This window comes from Felis catus, chromosome A2 (genome assembly GCF_018350175.1).
Source record: "Felis catus isolate Fca126 chromosome A2, F.catus_Fca126_mat1.0, whole genome shotgun sequence".
NCBI classification, from domain to species: domain Eukaryota; kingdom Metazoa; phylum Chordata; class Mammalia; order Carnivora; family Felidae; genus Felis; species Felis catus.
In genome coordinates this window covers 13,497,085-13,511,618 of record NC_058369.1, presented here as the reverse complement: position 1 = coordinate 13,511,618, position 14,534 = coordinate 13,497,085, and the positions used below count along the sequence as shown (strand labels likewise).

Genomic DNA, 14,534 nt, shown 5'->3' with positions numbered 1-14,534 from the left:
CCGTCGCTCACCGGTCCTGGGTCTCCCGCCGGCGGCTACGCTTGCTCCTGCGAGCCATGCGGCCCTTGGCCACGTTCTTCCGGGCGGGGCCCACCTTGATGGAGGTGTTCTCCAGGGCTGTGGTCCGCAGGGCGATCTTGTTGCTGCTCTGCAGGAGGGATGGCGAGGGGGTCACCTGGGTGCCTCCCACCTAGCAAGCCCCCCACGCACTTCTTCATCCGTCAGAGCCCCAGATCCTATCTACCCACTTCTCGCCTACTGACCTGCCACTCACTGGGCCAAAGATGCATGTCCGTCATCTGCCCATCCATGCCATGAGCTGCCCACCTGTCCACCCACCGGTCCTAGGAGCTCTCCAAACAAGGCCCTGCCTCCTGGCCTGGGCCCACCTCCCCACCCCCAGGCCTCAGCCCCCCCTGAGGAAGATAAAGATAATACGGACACCCCCAGCCTCATAAGGCCAGGGTGAGCCAGGAGGGCCAAATGTAGGGGCACCCAGGGGGCAAAGGAGGATGTACGTCCTGGGCAGAGGGGAGGGGACATGCAAGGCCTGGAGGTGGGACCAGGTGTGGAAAGGTGTGGTTCCAGAGGGGACAACCTCAGGATCAAAAGCTGAGGGGTCACAGGAGCAAAGCAGTGGGGGCAGACCTGGGCCCCGGAGGATGGACGGGACGTGGGGATTCTGGGAGCCCCAAGGGTAGGCAGAGTGGGGTGGGGGTCTGGAAGTCCCAAGGGTGGGAAGATGGGGGGCTGAACCTTCAGCAGCAGCTCAACGACGTCCATGTGCACCAGACCCAGGACTGACTCCCCGTTGATGTGGGTGATGAGGTCCCCAGCTCGCAGGCCCGCCTCCTGGGCAGGGCTTCCTTCCTCCACGCTCTGGGGGTGGGTGGTAGGGTCAGGGGGCTTGGGACCCACAGCTGGAGACCCCGGCCCAGCTGGGTCAGCTGTGGGACCCCAGCAAGCTGCTGCCACTGACGTGGTTTCCTTGACCTTGGGTGCTGGCAGGGAGGGAACGGGCCCTGGGCTGGGGGGAGGCAGGACACCACACCCAGGGTGCATCTGCGGGCGTGGGGCGGGAGCTTCGTGCCCAACTGAGGTCTCTACCCCTCTGTCCATCCCTGTCCGTCTTGCCCAACCCCCTCCCCCTAAGTAAGAGGAGCTGCAAAGACCCAGGTGGCACCAGCTCCCTGCCCTGGGCTCCACAACCTTTCAGCCAATGAGCTTGCTTTCCCAAGACTAGAAAATGCGGCTCCAAAGTGAAGTGCCTTGCCAGGGTGAAGCTAGACTCAAACCAAGTCCCACTGTTCCTGCCCACCCCGAGGCCAGCTCACCCAGACAACGTGGTGCACGGTATAGACATCGCTGTCGCCCATGTAGACGCGGATGGCCCGCAGGCTGAAGCCGTACTTCTTGCCCGAGCTGTGGATGACAATGGGGGGCCGCAGGCTGCCGCACACGGGGGACGGGTCTCGGCTTGGAGAGGAGTCTCGGGACGACGGGTTCGAGGACAGTGAGCGTGGGGACAGAGGGCTCATGAGGGGGCCGCCGCTGCCATCATCTGCAAGGACACGGGTTGGGGGGGTGTCACTCCCTCGCAGGGACCAGGGTGGGGAGGGCACCTCCCCTTCCCACCAAGCTGACCATTCTGGCTGCTTTGCTGCTGCTCCAGTGTCCCAGGCACGGTCCCCCGATGAGGCCTTTGCACATGCAGTGCCCTCCGCCAGGAATGCCAGCCCCCCAGCTCTCCCCGTGTCTCGCTCCTTCCCCCTCCCTGTGGCACAGCCCGAGCCCCGCGGTTACAACAGACGTGGACGGACAAAGCAAAGACGAGGCTGGGCCACGTGCGTTACCGGCCGTGATGATGAGCGACAGGGCGGACACTGAGGCGGACTTGGGCACACGGCCCCCGCTGGGGGAGGCCCGAGACTTCTCGGGAGCTGGGTCTCTTTGGCCCCCAAGGCGGCGGCCTCGGCCAGCATCCAAGGCCCGTGGTGTCGAGTGCCGTGTACCGATGCTGTTGCTCCGTAGGCGTGCGTGGCTGAGGGCGGCTGGGTCAGCTAGGGGTCAGCAGGGTTGGGGGTCAGCCCGGCCGGTCTCACCACTCAGTCCTTCTGCCCTCGGCAGGCAGAGCCCCTTCCTCCCCGGTCAGCGTGGACCCCAGTTTGGCTACCTGGCCTTTCTTTAGAGGGTTCTCTCTTCCCACACTTCCTTCCTGCACTGCTCTCCCTGGAAAGCTCCGCTCTGCAAGTCCCTTCCTCTAAGCAGCCTTCTCCCACCCGTCAGACCCCCAGCACCCCTCAGCGCTCTGCGGTCTCACCCCCCTCTCCAGTCCCATCCTGACCCAGTGAAGCTGGGGGTATCACCCCTAGACTGGGAGACAAGCTGAGGCTCGAGGATTCTCTGGGAGCCCCGGCCTCTCCTATCTTAAAGCCTTTGTTAGGCGAATGGTCTCTCTGGGGAGCTCCTACTTATCCTTCAAAACCCATCTCAAATAGTCCCTCTGGGAAACTTTCTACAACACTATCCCGCCCACCCTGGACCTCACCTACCAGAAAGGCTTGAGGGCTTGGGCATCACTGGGGTGGCCGCTGGGGGTGGATCGGGCTCCCCCAGAATGAAGATGGGCCTCTTGGGGCCCGCAGAGGCTGGGCTGGCTCCCTCATCCTCTGACGAGAAGGCAAACTTGGGCATCGTGTCCAGGCTAATAGTACTCAAGAGAGACGGGCTGGGGCCCCGCTCGGGCTGGGAAGACGACGGACAGGAAGTACCAGAGGACGTCCAGGACCTCAGGCTGCTGCAGGGAAGGGCCAAAGTCACACTTGCCAGGCGCCGTCGCCCCGGGACACCCAGTTACCCCTGGCAGCCAGATTTGAACACTCAGCCCAGAACCAGAGGGAATTCGTAAATACAGGGTGAGTTCCCTCTGCTTGCCCCGTCCTCTGCCCAGAGAATTGGCGTTTTTTAAAACCCAGCTTCCGACACTCATCCTCTAGTAGACATTGGTTATTTCTGTTGAGTCTGGTCTTTGAGGAACGGACAGGAGTTTGTTAGCGAAGGGTATGCTGGCAGAGGGAACGGAGCAAGCAGAAGCCTAGCAGTAGGACAGTGCACGGCTGCTTTATGCCTGCTGTGGTAAGGGGCGCAAAGCCAGAGGCAGCAATGGTAGGGGCCACGCCGGCAGGGGTCTGACAGGCTAGCCGGTGTGTCTGACCCTTTTCTCCTGGGCCACCGGGAAGCTCCTTGCAGTGTTAGATTTTGTGGTGCCACCTCCCAGCAGGCTCGGAAGCTGGATCTGCTCATACTCTCCAGCCCACCTACCGAATATCCATGCTCAGGCGGCGGCCATACTCGCCCTCGCCGCTGCGTTCCCACCCTTCCTCCCGGTCCTCGCTGAAGCTCCGTTCGGCGAAGGTTGGCGTGGGCTGGGCGGCCAGGAACTCGGAGCTGCTGTAGACCTGGAAGAAACAGAAAACATTAGTAACAGTTGGTGTCACTAATCACGAGTCCGACTCACGATCCCAGGGTTGTGGGATCGAGCCCGGCATCGGGTTCCACGCTGGGTGTGGAGACTGCTTGGAATTCTCTCTCCCTCTGCCCCTCTCCCCAACTCACACACACACATGCGCGCTCTCTCTCGCTCTCTCTCTCTCTCAAAAAAAAAAAAGGAAAAAGAGTGAGCTTAGTTGAGTGCTTCCTATATGCCCCATGCTTCCCTGTGAGTCACTTCCTTAAATCCAGACTCACCACATCCCTAAAAACAGCAGAGTAAAGACGCCCACTGTACAGACGGAGAAACTAAGGTTTGGAGGGGCCCGGCTACCAAGGGGGCCGCAGCCAGGGTTTCTGCCGCTGATCAGGACGCTCTGCCTGGGGCCCAGGCCCACAAGCAGCAGGGAAGGTTTTCTTCATCAAATTAGAAACAAAGGAAGCAAACTTAAGCTTGTGAGGCTATAAAATGTGGCACCCAGCACAGCAGCACTGGTCACAGTCGCCCAAAAGTGGAAACGACCCAAGTGTCCACCAACCGATGGGTACACAAAACGTGGTCCGTCCACACAGTGGAACACTACTCAGCCACAAAAAGGAACGAAGCCCTGCACACACGATACCGTGGGTGAACTCTGAAAACATCCAACTGAGTGAAAGACACCAGACACGGAAGGCAGACTGCGGGTGGCCCGGGGCTGGGGGAGAGGGGAAGGGGAGTGACTGCCCACGGGATCGGGGGTTCCCTTTGGGATGATGGGAACGTTCTAGAACCAGAGGTGATGGGTGTCCCGACCTTATGAATGCGCGGAATGCCACCGAATTGTAGTTTAAAATGGCTACGATGGGGCGCCACCCCTTTGACCTCTGCCGCTGCAGCTGCCCCTGCCGCCACCTCCCGGGAAGAGGGGGAGGCAGGGGAGGAGCCCACGTTTGTCCGGAGGCTGCTTTCTTGACTGTGTTCGCCACGTAACTGAAATCACTGCTTGAAGTGTTGGCATTCATGTTAATTATGGATGCAATTCTGCGTATCTTACTGTGACTCCGAAAACCGTAGCGTTGGCGTCGCGGAAAGGTACGTCATTTCCAAGGTCATTTCGTTAAAGGTAAAAACTCTACCCCGCCCCCCCCCCCACCAATCGATCAATCAATCAATCAATCAATCAAACGGCTCTGATGGTATATTTCATACGTATTTCAACCACCATGACGACAGAAAGCAGCAGAACCCCGCCCCCAACCTCGAACCAACATTTTGCAACATCCCCAGTGCCGTAGCTAGGTCCCCGGGCCCACCTTGCTGAACCGGTGGGAACATGACGAGAACTGGGGGATCTCCGTGGATGACTCCTCGTCGTTGGTCTCCTCGTCCTCGGAGCCCAGGTGGCGGTAGCGTTCCGAGCGCGCTGCAGGACAGAAAGGCACGTACAGCCCACCCGATGCCCCGAGGCGGCCGCGAGGGCTGTGGGGTGATCTGGGGAGGGCGTCCCGGGGTGGGGAGACACGGTCAGGGCAGAGGCACTGAGGTGGGGCTGTGTCTGGTGTATTTAGGGGCCACGGGAGGCTTGAGTTGGCAGAGTGAGGACCTGGCCAGAAAACTCCAGCTGGGTCCCTAAAAACCGTGGGACTGTGGGTGGGGATTCTTGTGTCTGACGCTCGGGAGCCTCGCCCTTGAGATGGGTCACCCAGAATTAGGTGATCGTGTGCATCTTAAACATAAAGGATGTTCCCCCACTTTACAGAACAGGAAACAGCTGCTCAGAGAGGACCTCTGACACGCCCAAGATCACACAGCAAGTTCCAGAGGAGGTGCTGGAAGCCTAGAGCATTTAACCTGTGTGGCTGGAGCCCCAAGGAGGCAGAGGAAGACTTGTCTGAGCCCACCCACAATGTCGGAGGGGCTCCCTCCACAAGGCAAAGCGAAGCGCCCCTCCCTCCTGTGTGACAGTTGAGGCACCATCCTTGGTCAGGGCTGGACGCTCAGGAGGCTGAACCTGCTAGGGACGCCAGGCAAGGGTCTGCCACACTCAGTGCCTTGGTTTCCCCTCCCACAACCCAAGAGGAGGCCGTGGCCTCCGGACCCCAGAGGCACAGGAAATCCCAGCCAGGGAGGGGGCAGCTGCCGGCAGACACGCTCTGATTACTCAGAAAGCTCCGGAAGTCAGAAGCTCCAGGTTCAGGGCGAGGTGCTTGGGTGGAGACCCTGGCAGACATCCCCTCCCCGCCTCAGGGGCTTGTGGGATAGCAGAGCCCACCCCCTTGACACCCCCCCCCCCCCGCCACTTACTGTCAAAGTAGCTGGTGTCATCCTCAGCTTCGAGCTGTGGCACGAACTCAGCTTTGTGTCGCAGAAGCCCTGCCCAGTCCAGTGTTCGGAAGAAGGGGTGCTGTTTTACCTCGTGGGTGCCACCTGCCAACACATGCCTGGCTCAGCCCTGCGTGTCCCTGTCCCCCACTGCCCCCTGGGCCAAATTTGAGCCCCAACTTGGCCAACACAGAGCCATAAAGGTGGCGAGGGGAACAGCCGCTGTTTAAGAGCCTGAAGACAGACAGAATTGGGGCTAGCCCCCAGGCCCTGCTCTTTCCTCTGCTGGATTCCGAGATCCCAAAGCCCTAGGAGGGCTTTCTTTCCAGCCTTCTCTATGCATTTCTACTCCACGGAGCAGAGAGCTGACTGCGTGAAGGGATCCTGTTCCCCAACCTCAGCCCCTGTGGTCCTCTCCAGTGGCTAAGCTTCCTCATGGACATAACCTGTAGTGGCTGCGTGAGTCTCGAATAGTCCTTTAACCATTAATTAGGTGACGGGGGAATCTGAACAGTGGGATCCACTGGGCTGGGCCTTTGAGGACCTTAGGACATACCCCACGGTGACCTTGTAGGCTCTCACTCAGCCTCAGTGCCCCTTGTCTGCATCCGACCCAGATACCCGCTATTCCTTCAAGGTCTTACGCTAGTTCCCGGTGAACTCCTATGCGTCCTTCAAAACCCCAGCCCCAAGTCCCCCCTTCTCTATGCAGCCTCTCCCCATCCCACGTCCACATACCAGTGCCCAGACGGTCCAGTGGGCTCTGTCGGAGCAGCCTGGTGATGAGGTCCTGGGCATCTGCTGGAAGGGCCTCATCCCCTTCGGGCCACATGATCTCATCTAAAATGAGGAGAGGGAAAAATAAATCAAGTCAAATTAAAAAAATAATAGTAAACGTAAAATAAAATAAAAGAGAGTGAGAGGGTGAGGACAGCCCTTCATAGCACCTCCAACCACCTCCCCTCACTCACTGTACTCTAAGCCATCAGCCTTTTCTATTCCATCAACACACCAGGCTCGGTCCCACCTCATACACAGCCTTTGCTGTGGCTGCACCCTCTGCCCAGAACACCTTCCCCTCTTCTACTTTTGGGACTCCCTGCTGCTCCTTCAGGTCTTTACTCACACCGTCACCTTGGCGAGGCCTCCATGACCCTCTATTTAATGCAGCCCCCCCCCCGAGCCCCGCCCCCAACACCTCTGCTACCCTATCCCCTCCCCTCTTCCTGCTTCTTTTCCTGGGCACTTTTTTTTTGTATCTGATGTTCCCTAACTTGCGTATTTCTCTCCCTTGCTGTCTCGCCCTTGGCCATGTCCCCAGTGTCCAGCTGGGGCCAGGCACACCACACGTGCCCAATCCACACACATAGCTGCTCCCTTCGGTAGGGAAACTGCTGCCCTGAGCGGCCAAGACTGGAACCGGGGCCACGGTGGGGGAAACGCACCACTGACCACCTGGCCGAAGAGTTCCTCGGGGGTGTCTCCGAAGAAGGGCACACAGCCCACCAGGAATTCATAGAGGACGACACCCATGGCCCACCAGTCCACCGGCTTCCCGTAGCCCTGGCGGAAGATCACCTCGGGCGCGATGTACTCAGGGGTCCCACACACCTGGGTCAGGCAGAATGGGGAACAGGAGGATGGCCTCCAACTCCAGAGAGACCACGACGGGGACGGAGAGGCCAAGGCCAGGCTGGGAACGGGGGGTGGAGAGAATTACGGGGCGGGGGGCGGGGGGGGTGCGGTTTATTTTCTCCTTCATACTGCAAAGTCTCGCCGCGTCCTGAGGGTCAGGATCCAGATAGAGGGGGGGCGGCCCCGCACCCAGGGCCACCTGCCCGCCCGCACACCTGCTTGTCCACGAACTCCCGGGTGTCCTTCTCGATGTGGCCCTCATAGAGGTTGGTGGCCATGCTCATGAGCCCAATCTTGGACAGGCCGAAGTCGGTCAGCTTGATGTGGCCAAGTGAGGTGATGAGCAGGCTGTGGGTGGGCGGGTGGGGCACTCAGGGCTGGGGGGCCCGAGGTGCCTGGCTTCTCATGCCGCCCCGGAACCTGGTGCCACCCCAGGTGGGCTGAGGTCCAGCCAGGGCGGCTTAACTCCCCCGAGGGGGTCGGAAAGCACTTCCCGAGCGCGGGCACATCATCACGAGGACCGACAGGTCTTGGGCAATACTGCCAATCTGGCAAATGTCTCGGTGCACCCACCGGATGCAGCTGGTGTCGCTACTGAGCACCTACTGTATACTCCGCTGTTGGAATTTACATCTCCCGAGAATCATACCATCTCCCCGCTGTGCATGAAAATGCCTGAAACCCACAGTATATTTTTGCACACGTGGCCATTTTTTGTTTTCGCTAAATGCTTTCTTTGCAAGCCCTCGTTATTTACGTTTCCTGTCGAAAAACGAACATACCTCGAGCAGCTGCTGTATACAGAAATATTTCCGTGCACCTCCTGAGGGCACCCGTTTTTAAAACCTTGTACACCTCCCATGCACCCTGCTGTTCTAGTTTTCCCGTCGGCTCAAGGATATAAACGCCTTGCCAGATGACAGAACCATACGCACCACCTTTAGAAAGTCGCCGTTTCGCGCACCTCCTGGTACCTCGGCTGCTTAATTTCTGGAGAGCTGCGTATAGCCAAGTGGTTTGATAAACCGTTTACTTGGCACAGAACTGCATCCACGGACTCTCTAAAGGAACGATTCTGTGCACCCACTGTCTTTAAAAAGTTCTGGGGGTGCCGTGGTGGCTCAGTGGGTTAAGTGTCCAAGTTTGGCTCAGGTCATGATCTCACGGCTTGTGGGTTCGAGCCCCGGGTCGGGCTCTGTGCTGACCGCTTGGAGCCTGGAGCCTGCTTTGGATTCTGTTTCCTCTCTCTCTGCCCTTCCCCTGCTCGCGCTCTCTCTCTCTCTCTCTCTCTCAAAAATAGGTAAATGTTAAAAAAAAAAAAAACAAAAAAAACCTTTTCTTCTTACAAATGAAATGATAATGAAATGATCCGATGCCTGGGATATGCTTCAAATTGCCCAGCATCATGGGGGGTGGGGGGACCCAGGGATGGGGAGGAAGCAGGATTGGCCAAGCGTTGGAGGCTGTGGAAACGGGATGGATGCGGGGAGTGGACGGGGGGCACTGGACCCTTCCTTCTGTTCTGGGCTGAGTTATGTACCTCCAAAGTCACATGTTGACGTCCGGACCTCTAGTGACTACGAACGTGACCTTATTTGGAGACGGGATTGTTGTGTGATTAGTTAAGAGGAGGACGTCCCTGAGTACAGCGACCCCTCATCCAGTATGACTGGTGTCCTTATAGGAACGGCATTTGGACCCAGACATGCAGAGGGAGGACGCCATGTGAAGAGCGGGGCAATGTCGCCACAAGCCAAGAAATCACCAGAAGCTGGGGGAGGGTCCTGGAAGAGATCCTTCCCTGGGGACTTCAGAGGGAGCCCTGCTGCTACCTCGATCTTGGACTTCTGGCCTCCAGAACTGTGAGAATAAACTTCTATTGTTTAAGCCGCCCAGTTCTGTGCTACTTTGCTCTGACAGCCCCAGTGAATGAATGCGCCTTCTCTTGACCTTGGGATGCATTTGGAATTTTCCAAAGTGAAAGGCGAAAATATCTCTCTCGCGTGTCTATCGTGTGCGCCTGTCTCCCTGAACCCTCTGGGGCTGGGCACCGGCCTGTGCCATTTTGCAGATGGGGGTCCCGAGCCTGGGAGGGGCAGGTGCTGCCTTGGGGTCACTCAGGAGACCCCACCCCACTCTAGGATGATCCACAGACCTGACGGCACAGAGCATATTGACAAGTGTTGCGCACAGAGGCCCAGGTACGTGGCAGGTGCCAAATACACACTTTATTTTCTAAGCCGCTGGCAAACTACAAGACGCCTGAAAACGTGCAGGCTCTTAATGCTGATGTTCACACCCCCGTGCAGCAAGAACCTAAGAAACTCGAGCTCCTGGCCTGGTATCCAGACGGCACTTGATATCAAGAGCAGCCCCTTGCTCTATAAACAGCAGGTGCTCAATTAATGCAGGGGAGAGTGCCTTGCAAATTATGTAGGGGTTATAAAGCACGATGGATTATTCACACACGCGTCTCACGGTCGCCCACAGAGGACCTGGCATGCAGTAGGTGCTTATTAGGTGCTAGAGCAAAATAAACTTCCCAAGGCTCTCAATGAACATCTCTTCCTGTCTTCCCTGCACAAACACACAACAAGTGTTCAAGACATGCACAGTCCCTTTCTCCACACAGAAGGTCTTGCAAAGGGCACGTCCCTGTTCCCTATATACAGCCGGTGCCTCCTAAATGCACGCTCTCTCCTCTTGTGCCGTGGTAACTCTGTGAGTGCACAGTCCCTTCCCCTGTGCGTTGTGTGCACCCTAAAGTGCACATTCTCTCTTTGCCTGACCGCATCTCCATAAATACAACTATCCTCCCCTCGCATACAGCAGGTGCCTCTTAAGGACCTGTCCTCCTCTGTATACACCAGGTGCCCAAAGTTGCCACTGCTCCCTGTCTTCCTGCTGCCAGGGGCCCATGGGCCAGCAGGACCTGGATAGGCGGGCAGCTCTGAGCAGCCCCAGACCCCAATCAGAGGCCCCGCTCCCAAAGCCCCAGGCTGCTCACTTGTCAGGCTTGAGGTCCCGGTGCACTATGCCGTAGTTGTGCAAGTACTCCAGTGCCAGGACCGTCTCGGCGAAGTACATGCGGGCCATGTCCACGGGCAGTGGGCCCATGTTCTTCAGAAGTGTGGCACAGTCACCACCTGTTGGGGGACAGATGCGTTCAGAGGCCCTGGGCTCTAGAGCCTTGCTCCAGGCTTACGAGACCCCCCCACCCTCCTGCAAAGCATCCCTGGTCTATACCAAACCAAGGTGGGGAACCAAGAAGGGCAGGAGGGAGGGCAGATCCAGATTCCTGATTCTCCCTTGGCAGGGCGGCAGCCCTGCGAGGACACGGTTCCTTACCCTGTACACAGCCGGTGCCTCCTAAGTGCTCGTCGTTCCCCCTCCTTGCCTAGAAGGACCTTGAACAGTGCACACCCCTGCACCACCTGAAGGCCTTGCTCATTCTTTAACTGCAAACCTGATCCAACAACTCTTCTCCCTGGCCCCCAATCATCCTGGCCCTTCTGACCCACACCTCCCGCCCTCCCTCCGTCCTTGCTCTCCCTTCTGGCCCTCAGGCCTCTGCTCACTGGTACCCGCCCCCCCTCCCCCCCCCCGCCTAGGATGTCTGGGTCCCACCCTCACACACCTCTTTGGACTCCCTCAGCCCCAACTGCCCAGGTTGGACCCCCCCACCACAGACTGAGGAGCTCCCAAGGCAGGCAGGCTGGGACCCCAGGGAGGCCGGAGCAGACCCTAGCTTGGTCAAAGGAGGGACTTGCTTCTGGGTAGGTGGTGAGCTCCCCGTCACTGGAGGCATGCAAGCCCTAGTGACCGCACCTTCCACATACTCCATGACCATACACAAGTGGCGACGGGTCTCGAAGGAGCAGAACATGCTGACCACAAACGGGTTCTCGGCAAAGGTGAGGATGTCACGCTCCACAAAGACCTGCTGGATCTGGTTGCGCAGAATCAGGTTCTGCTTGTTGATCTTCTTGATGGCAAAGCGCTGCCGTGTGTCTCGGTGCCGCACCAGGTAGACAGCCCTGGGGGAGCCGGGTTCGCCGAGGCTTGAGACCGAGGCCCGGGCGGGCAACGGGCCCCGACCTGGGCCCAGAACCCAACCTGCCAGGCCTCTGCCCGCGCTGCGCCCTACAGCCGGGACACCCTTTCTCCTTACCTGGCCCCTCTCCAAAAGCAGCCACCCTATGGGTTTAAGCTGCCTTTCTTGGTGTCACATCGATATGACAGAGATGGCCCTTGGCTTATGTCTTCACGGCAGACTGAGACCCCTGCAGTCAAAAGCCCCCTGGCACCAAACTCAAAGTGCTTTAAATAGGGCCCAAATGAGATTTTTAACCATTGAGAGCTTGCCAGCTTTGCATCCGTAGTGAAACGATACCAAATTTACTAGCCACCCGGAAGGTGAACCCTGGGGCTAAAAAGACCCCAAGCCACTGCTCCCTCTTGGAGCTCCCTGACCCAGACTCCTGGCAGTGCTGCTGAGCCACATCACCCAGGCACACAAGCCCCTTCTGGATAATCTTATCCTGTGAAGGACTCCCCCTCCCACCCCAGCCCCACGCGGACCTGTCAAAGTAGCACTAAAATAACACTCACTGCTCACTACCGCCACCACGGGGCCATCTTTTTCCTTGTATACCTAGAACTCCCTACACCTGGGGCAGGTAATGGCCTAGACCGTGGCGGAGCCTGTCTGAGACCCTGGCCTGGCTGTACCGTGTCTCTACGGCCCTCTTCAGGCCTCAGCTTCCCGGACTGCACATTCGGGGGCCGCTGGACCTCAGGCATCCCCGTGGGCGGCTGAGAAATCAGCCCATGGGGGACCCGAGGACTTACCCGTAGGCTCCGTTGCTAATGAGTTTGATGGTCTCGAAGTCATTCTCACACGGCTTCCTCCGTGATGGGCCGACCAGGGCACGGCTCTAGGGGGCAAAGAAGGGTCAGGGTCCTGCCCCACCTCAGAGCAGGCTGGGCTCTTCCTGCCTTCAAGTCCCAGCCACTGGTCCCGACATCTGTTGCTACTTTCTCCTTCCAGACTTCTCAAACTCAGCTTCTGAGTTTCTGAGCTTTGGCTGGAGCCACGTCCTCCTTCCAGAAAACTCCTAGACATCTTCCAAAACGCCCCTTTCCAGTATCCCCTCCAGCCTTGCCCTGTCCAACCGCCAGGGCAGGGCACTCGCCTCTACCTTCTCCCTCAAGTCACAGGCATTTACTAAGCAGCTACTACATGCAACACGTCCGCACACCCAGCCCCTCCCACGGCTGCCTGATCTACCTTGAAAAGAACCCGACAGGTGGGGGCGTCAAAGCTCTGTGACTTACCTCCGGGGACTCAGGTGCTGGAGGCTGTCCTCCCTCTTCAAGGTGACTCAGAGGCACCATTTCTGTGAGACAAGGGAGGAGCCTCAAATGATGCCTCCGTGCCTGTGCCTCGATCGCCCAGAGATTTCCCAAGGCCTCCAGGGCTCATCCTGGGGACGTAGTGCCTCCCTGACCGGCTCCCACGATACCATCATCGCATCATCGAGCCCCTACTACGTCCAGACCTTGGCCAAACCCAGGCCGGAGTAAGCAACGACTGAGGAACTTTCCAGAAGGACCCGTGGGAAGCCCAGCCTCTGAATGGCACAGCCATCATCCTGGCTCCGAGCCTTGGGCCTGTTAACGCAGGCTGTGACATGGGCCCTCTGGGTCTTGGCTCCTAACATCCTCCTCAGCTGAGGGTGTGGCCCAGAGGGAGCCCCCCACCCACGCCGTTTTCTGGCCCTAGGGCTTTGGCAGAGGGGCGGCCCCGAGTGAGCGGTGATGATGGCACTGAATCATGACAGTGTCTCACGGTCACGGAGCAAGGCTGGGATGGGACAATGAGGTCTCACGGGTGAGGGAGGTCTGGGTTTGAATACAGCCCCTTTTACTCAGTAGGTTCCCCACCGGGGACACTGGATAGATGACCTGCCCCACGGTCTCAGCTGCCAACTGCCCGGCCACTTTCTGCTTCCTCTGACCCCGGGGCCGCCCACGGCACCACCTGCCTTCATTGGACAGCCAGGCACAGCCGGGGCCACACAGCCAGTCGACAAGCGGTCTGGCCTGGGGCCCGCCGAGGTCTGAATCCCTGCTCGACCTCACCTGCCTGGAGCCTCAGCCTTAAACGGGGACAATGGCAGCCCAGTCCCAGGGTTAACAAGGCAGTGATGCTGGGCAGACGCCAGCCACTGTGGCAAAGCGCACCACCTTCTCCCAGCTTTGCTTCTTCCTCAGCTCCAGGCGCTTCCCCCCTCACTGTTCTTCCTGCACACCTCAGGGCCTTTGCTTTCACCCTCCCCCCCTGCCCGGTTCACCCCCTCTCTTCCCCAGATCCGTACCTGGTCACCTCTCCATCCGCCAGGACTCGCTTACACATCAACCTTTCCCCAGAGCCTCCCATGGCCGCACCTGGACCAGGTCAGGTCCAAGTTCGACGCTCCCCGGGTCCCACATCTCAGTTCTCCTGACTCTGCTGTCTGGGGGGAGTTCTTGACCAGCTTGGTCAAGCCCACGGGTTCGACTCTAAGTCCTGCCCGACTCTAAGTCCGTCTCCTGGGCCACGGTCAGATGATGAAATCAGGAAAGTACTTTGGGGACTCGTGGGAGGAGTCAGGTCAGAGATCAGAGGTCCCACTTACAGCTGGCTGACCCAGGAACCCCAGGCACTTTCCCACAGTGGGCCCCACAGGTGGCTGAGGGCAGAGCCACAGAGAGACGAAGGACATCATGGCAGCTGTGGAGTTGACGGCTCTGGGTTCGAATCACAGCTCTGCCCCGGCCTCTCCTTGGTTTTCCCTTTCCACCCTACTCCCGTCAGCTTACCCTCGAGGGGGTCCTTAGCCAGGCCCAGCTGCCCAATGATGTACTGAGGCAGGTCCGTCTTGATGCCCTGGCCCTCTCGGGCCTGGCCCTCGGCAGCCTCCAGCAGGTGGTAAAACTCCTCAGGGTCAAACTCCTGGGGGTGGCAGAGGGGCCGGTAAGCCGGGGCTTGTGCCCACCTCCAGGCCTTGGCCCGTGCTGTTCCCTCCGTGGCTTCACTATCGGTGGCTCCAACTCTCCCCTC

At 58.9% G+C, this 14,534-nt stretch overlaps 1 protein-coding gene across 28 annotated transcripts in view; it reads right to left on the bottom strand.

Moving 5' to 3' along the window:
- Nucleotides 1-14,534, bottom strand: part of MAST3 (microtubule associated serine/threonine kinase 3) — a 36,884-nt gene that overhangs the window by 3,362 nt on the left and 18,988 nt on the right. For 16 of the 28 annotated variants that reach the window (XM_019819706.3, XM_023247370.2, XM_019819687.3 and 13 more), the window contains 16 exons: nt 14,294-14,426; nt 12,767-12,828; nt 12,281-12,366; nt 11,258-11,466; nt 10,437-10,575; nt 7,645-7,777; nt 7,240-7,405; nt 6,533-6,634; nt 5,777-5,899; nt 4,786-4,895; nt 3,322-3,458; nt 2,553-2,797; nt 1,854-2,060; nt 1,335-1,561; nt 757-879; nt 12-148 (listed from right to left, as the gene is read on the bottom strand). In XM_019819706.3, the coding sequence (XP_019675265.3) occupies nt 12-148; nt 757-879; nt 1,335-1,561; nt 1,854-2,060; nt 2,553-2,797; nt 3,322-3,458; nt 4,786-4,895; nt 5,777-5,899; nt 6,533-6,634; nt 7,240-7,405; nt 7,645-7,777; nt 10,437-10,575; nt 11,258-11,466; nt 12,281-12,366; nt 12,767-12,828; nt 14,294-14,426 (2,339 nt within the window). Of the gene's footprint in view, nt 1-11; nt 149-263; nt 880-1,334; nt 1,562-1,853; nt 2,061-2,552; nt 2,798-3,321; nt 3,459-4,785; nt 4,896-5,776; nt 5,900-6,532; nt 6,635-7,239; nt 7,406-7,644; nt 7,778-10,436; nt 10,576-11,257; nt 11,467-12,280; nt 12,367-12,766; nt 12,829-14,293; nt 14,427-14,534 lie in introns of those variants that run through there. The other 12 variants (XM_023247333.2, XM_045048376.1, XM_023247363.2 and 9 more) reach the window with 2 other exon arrangements.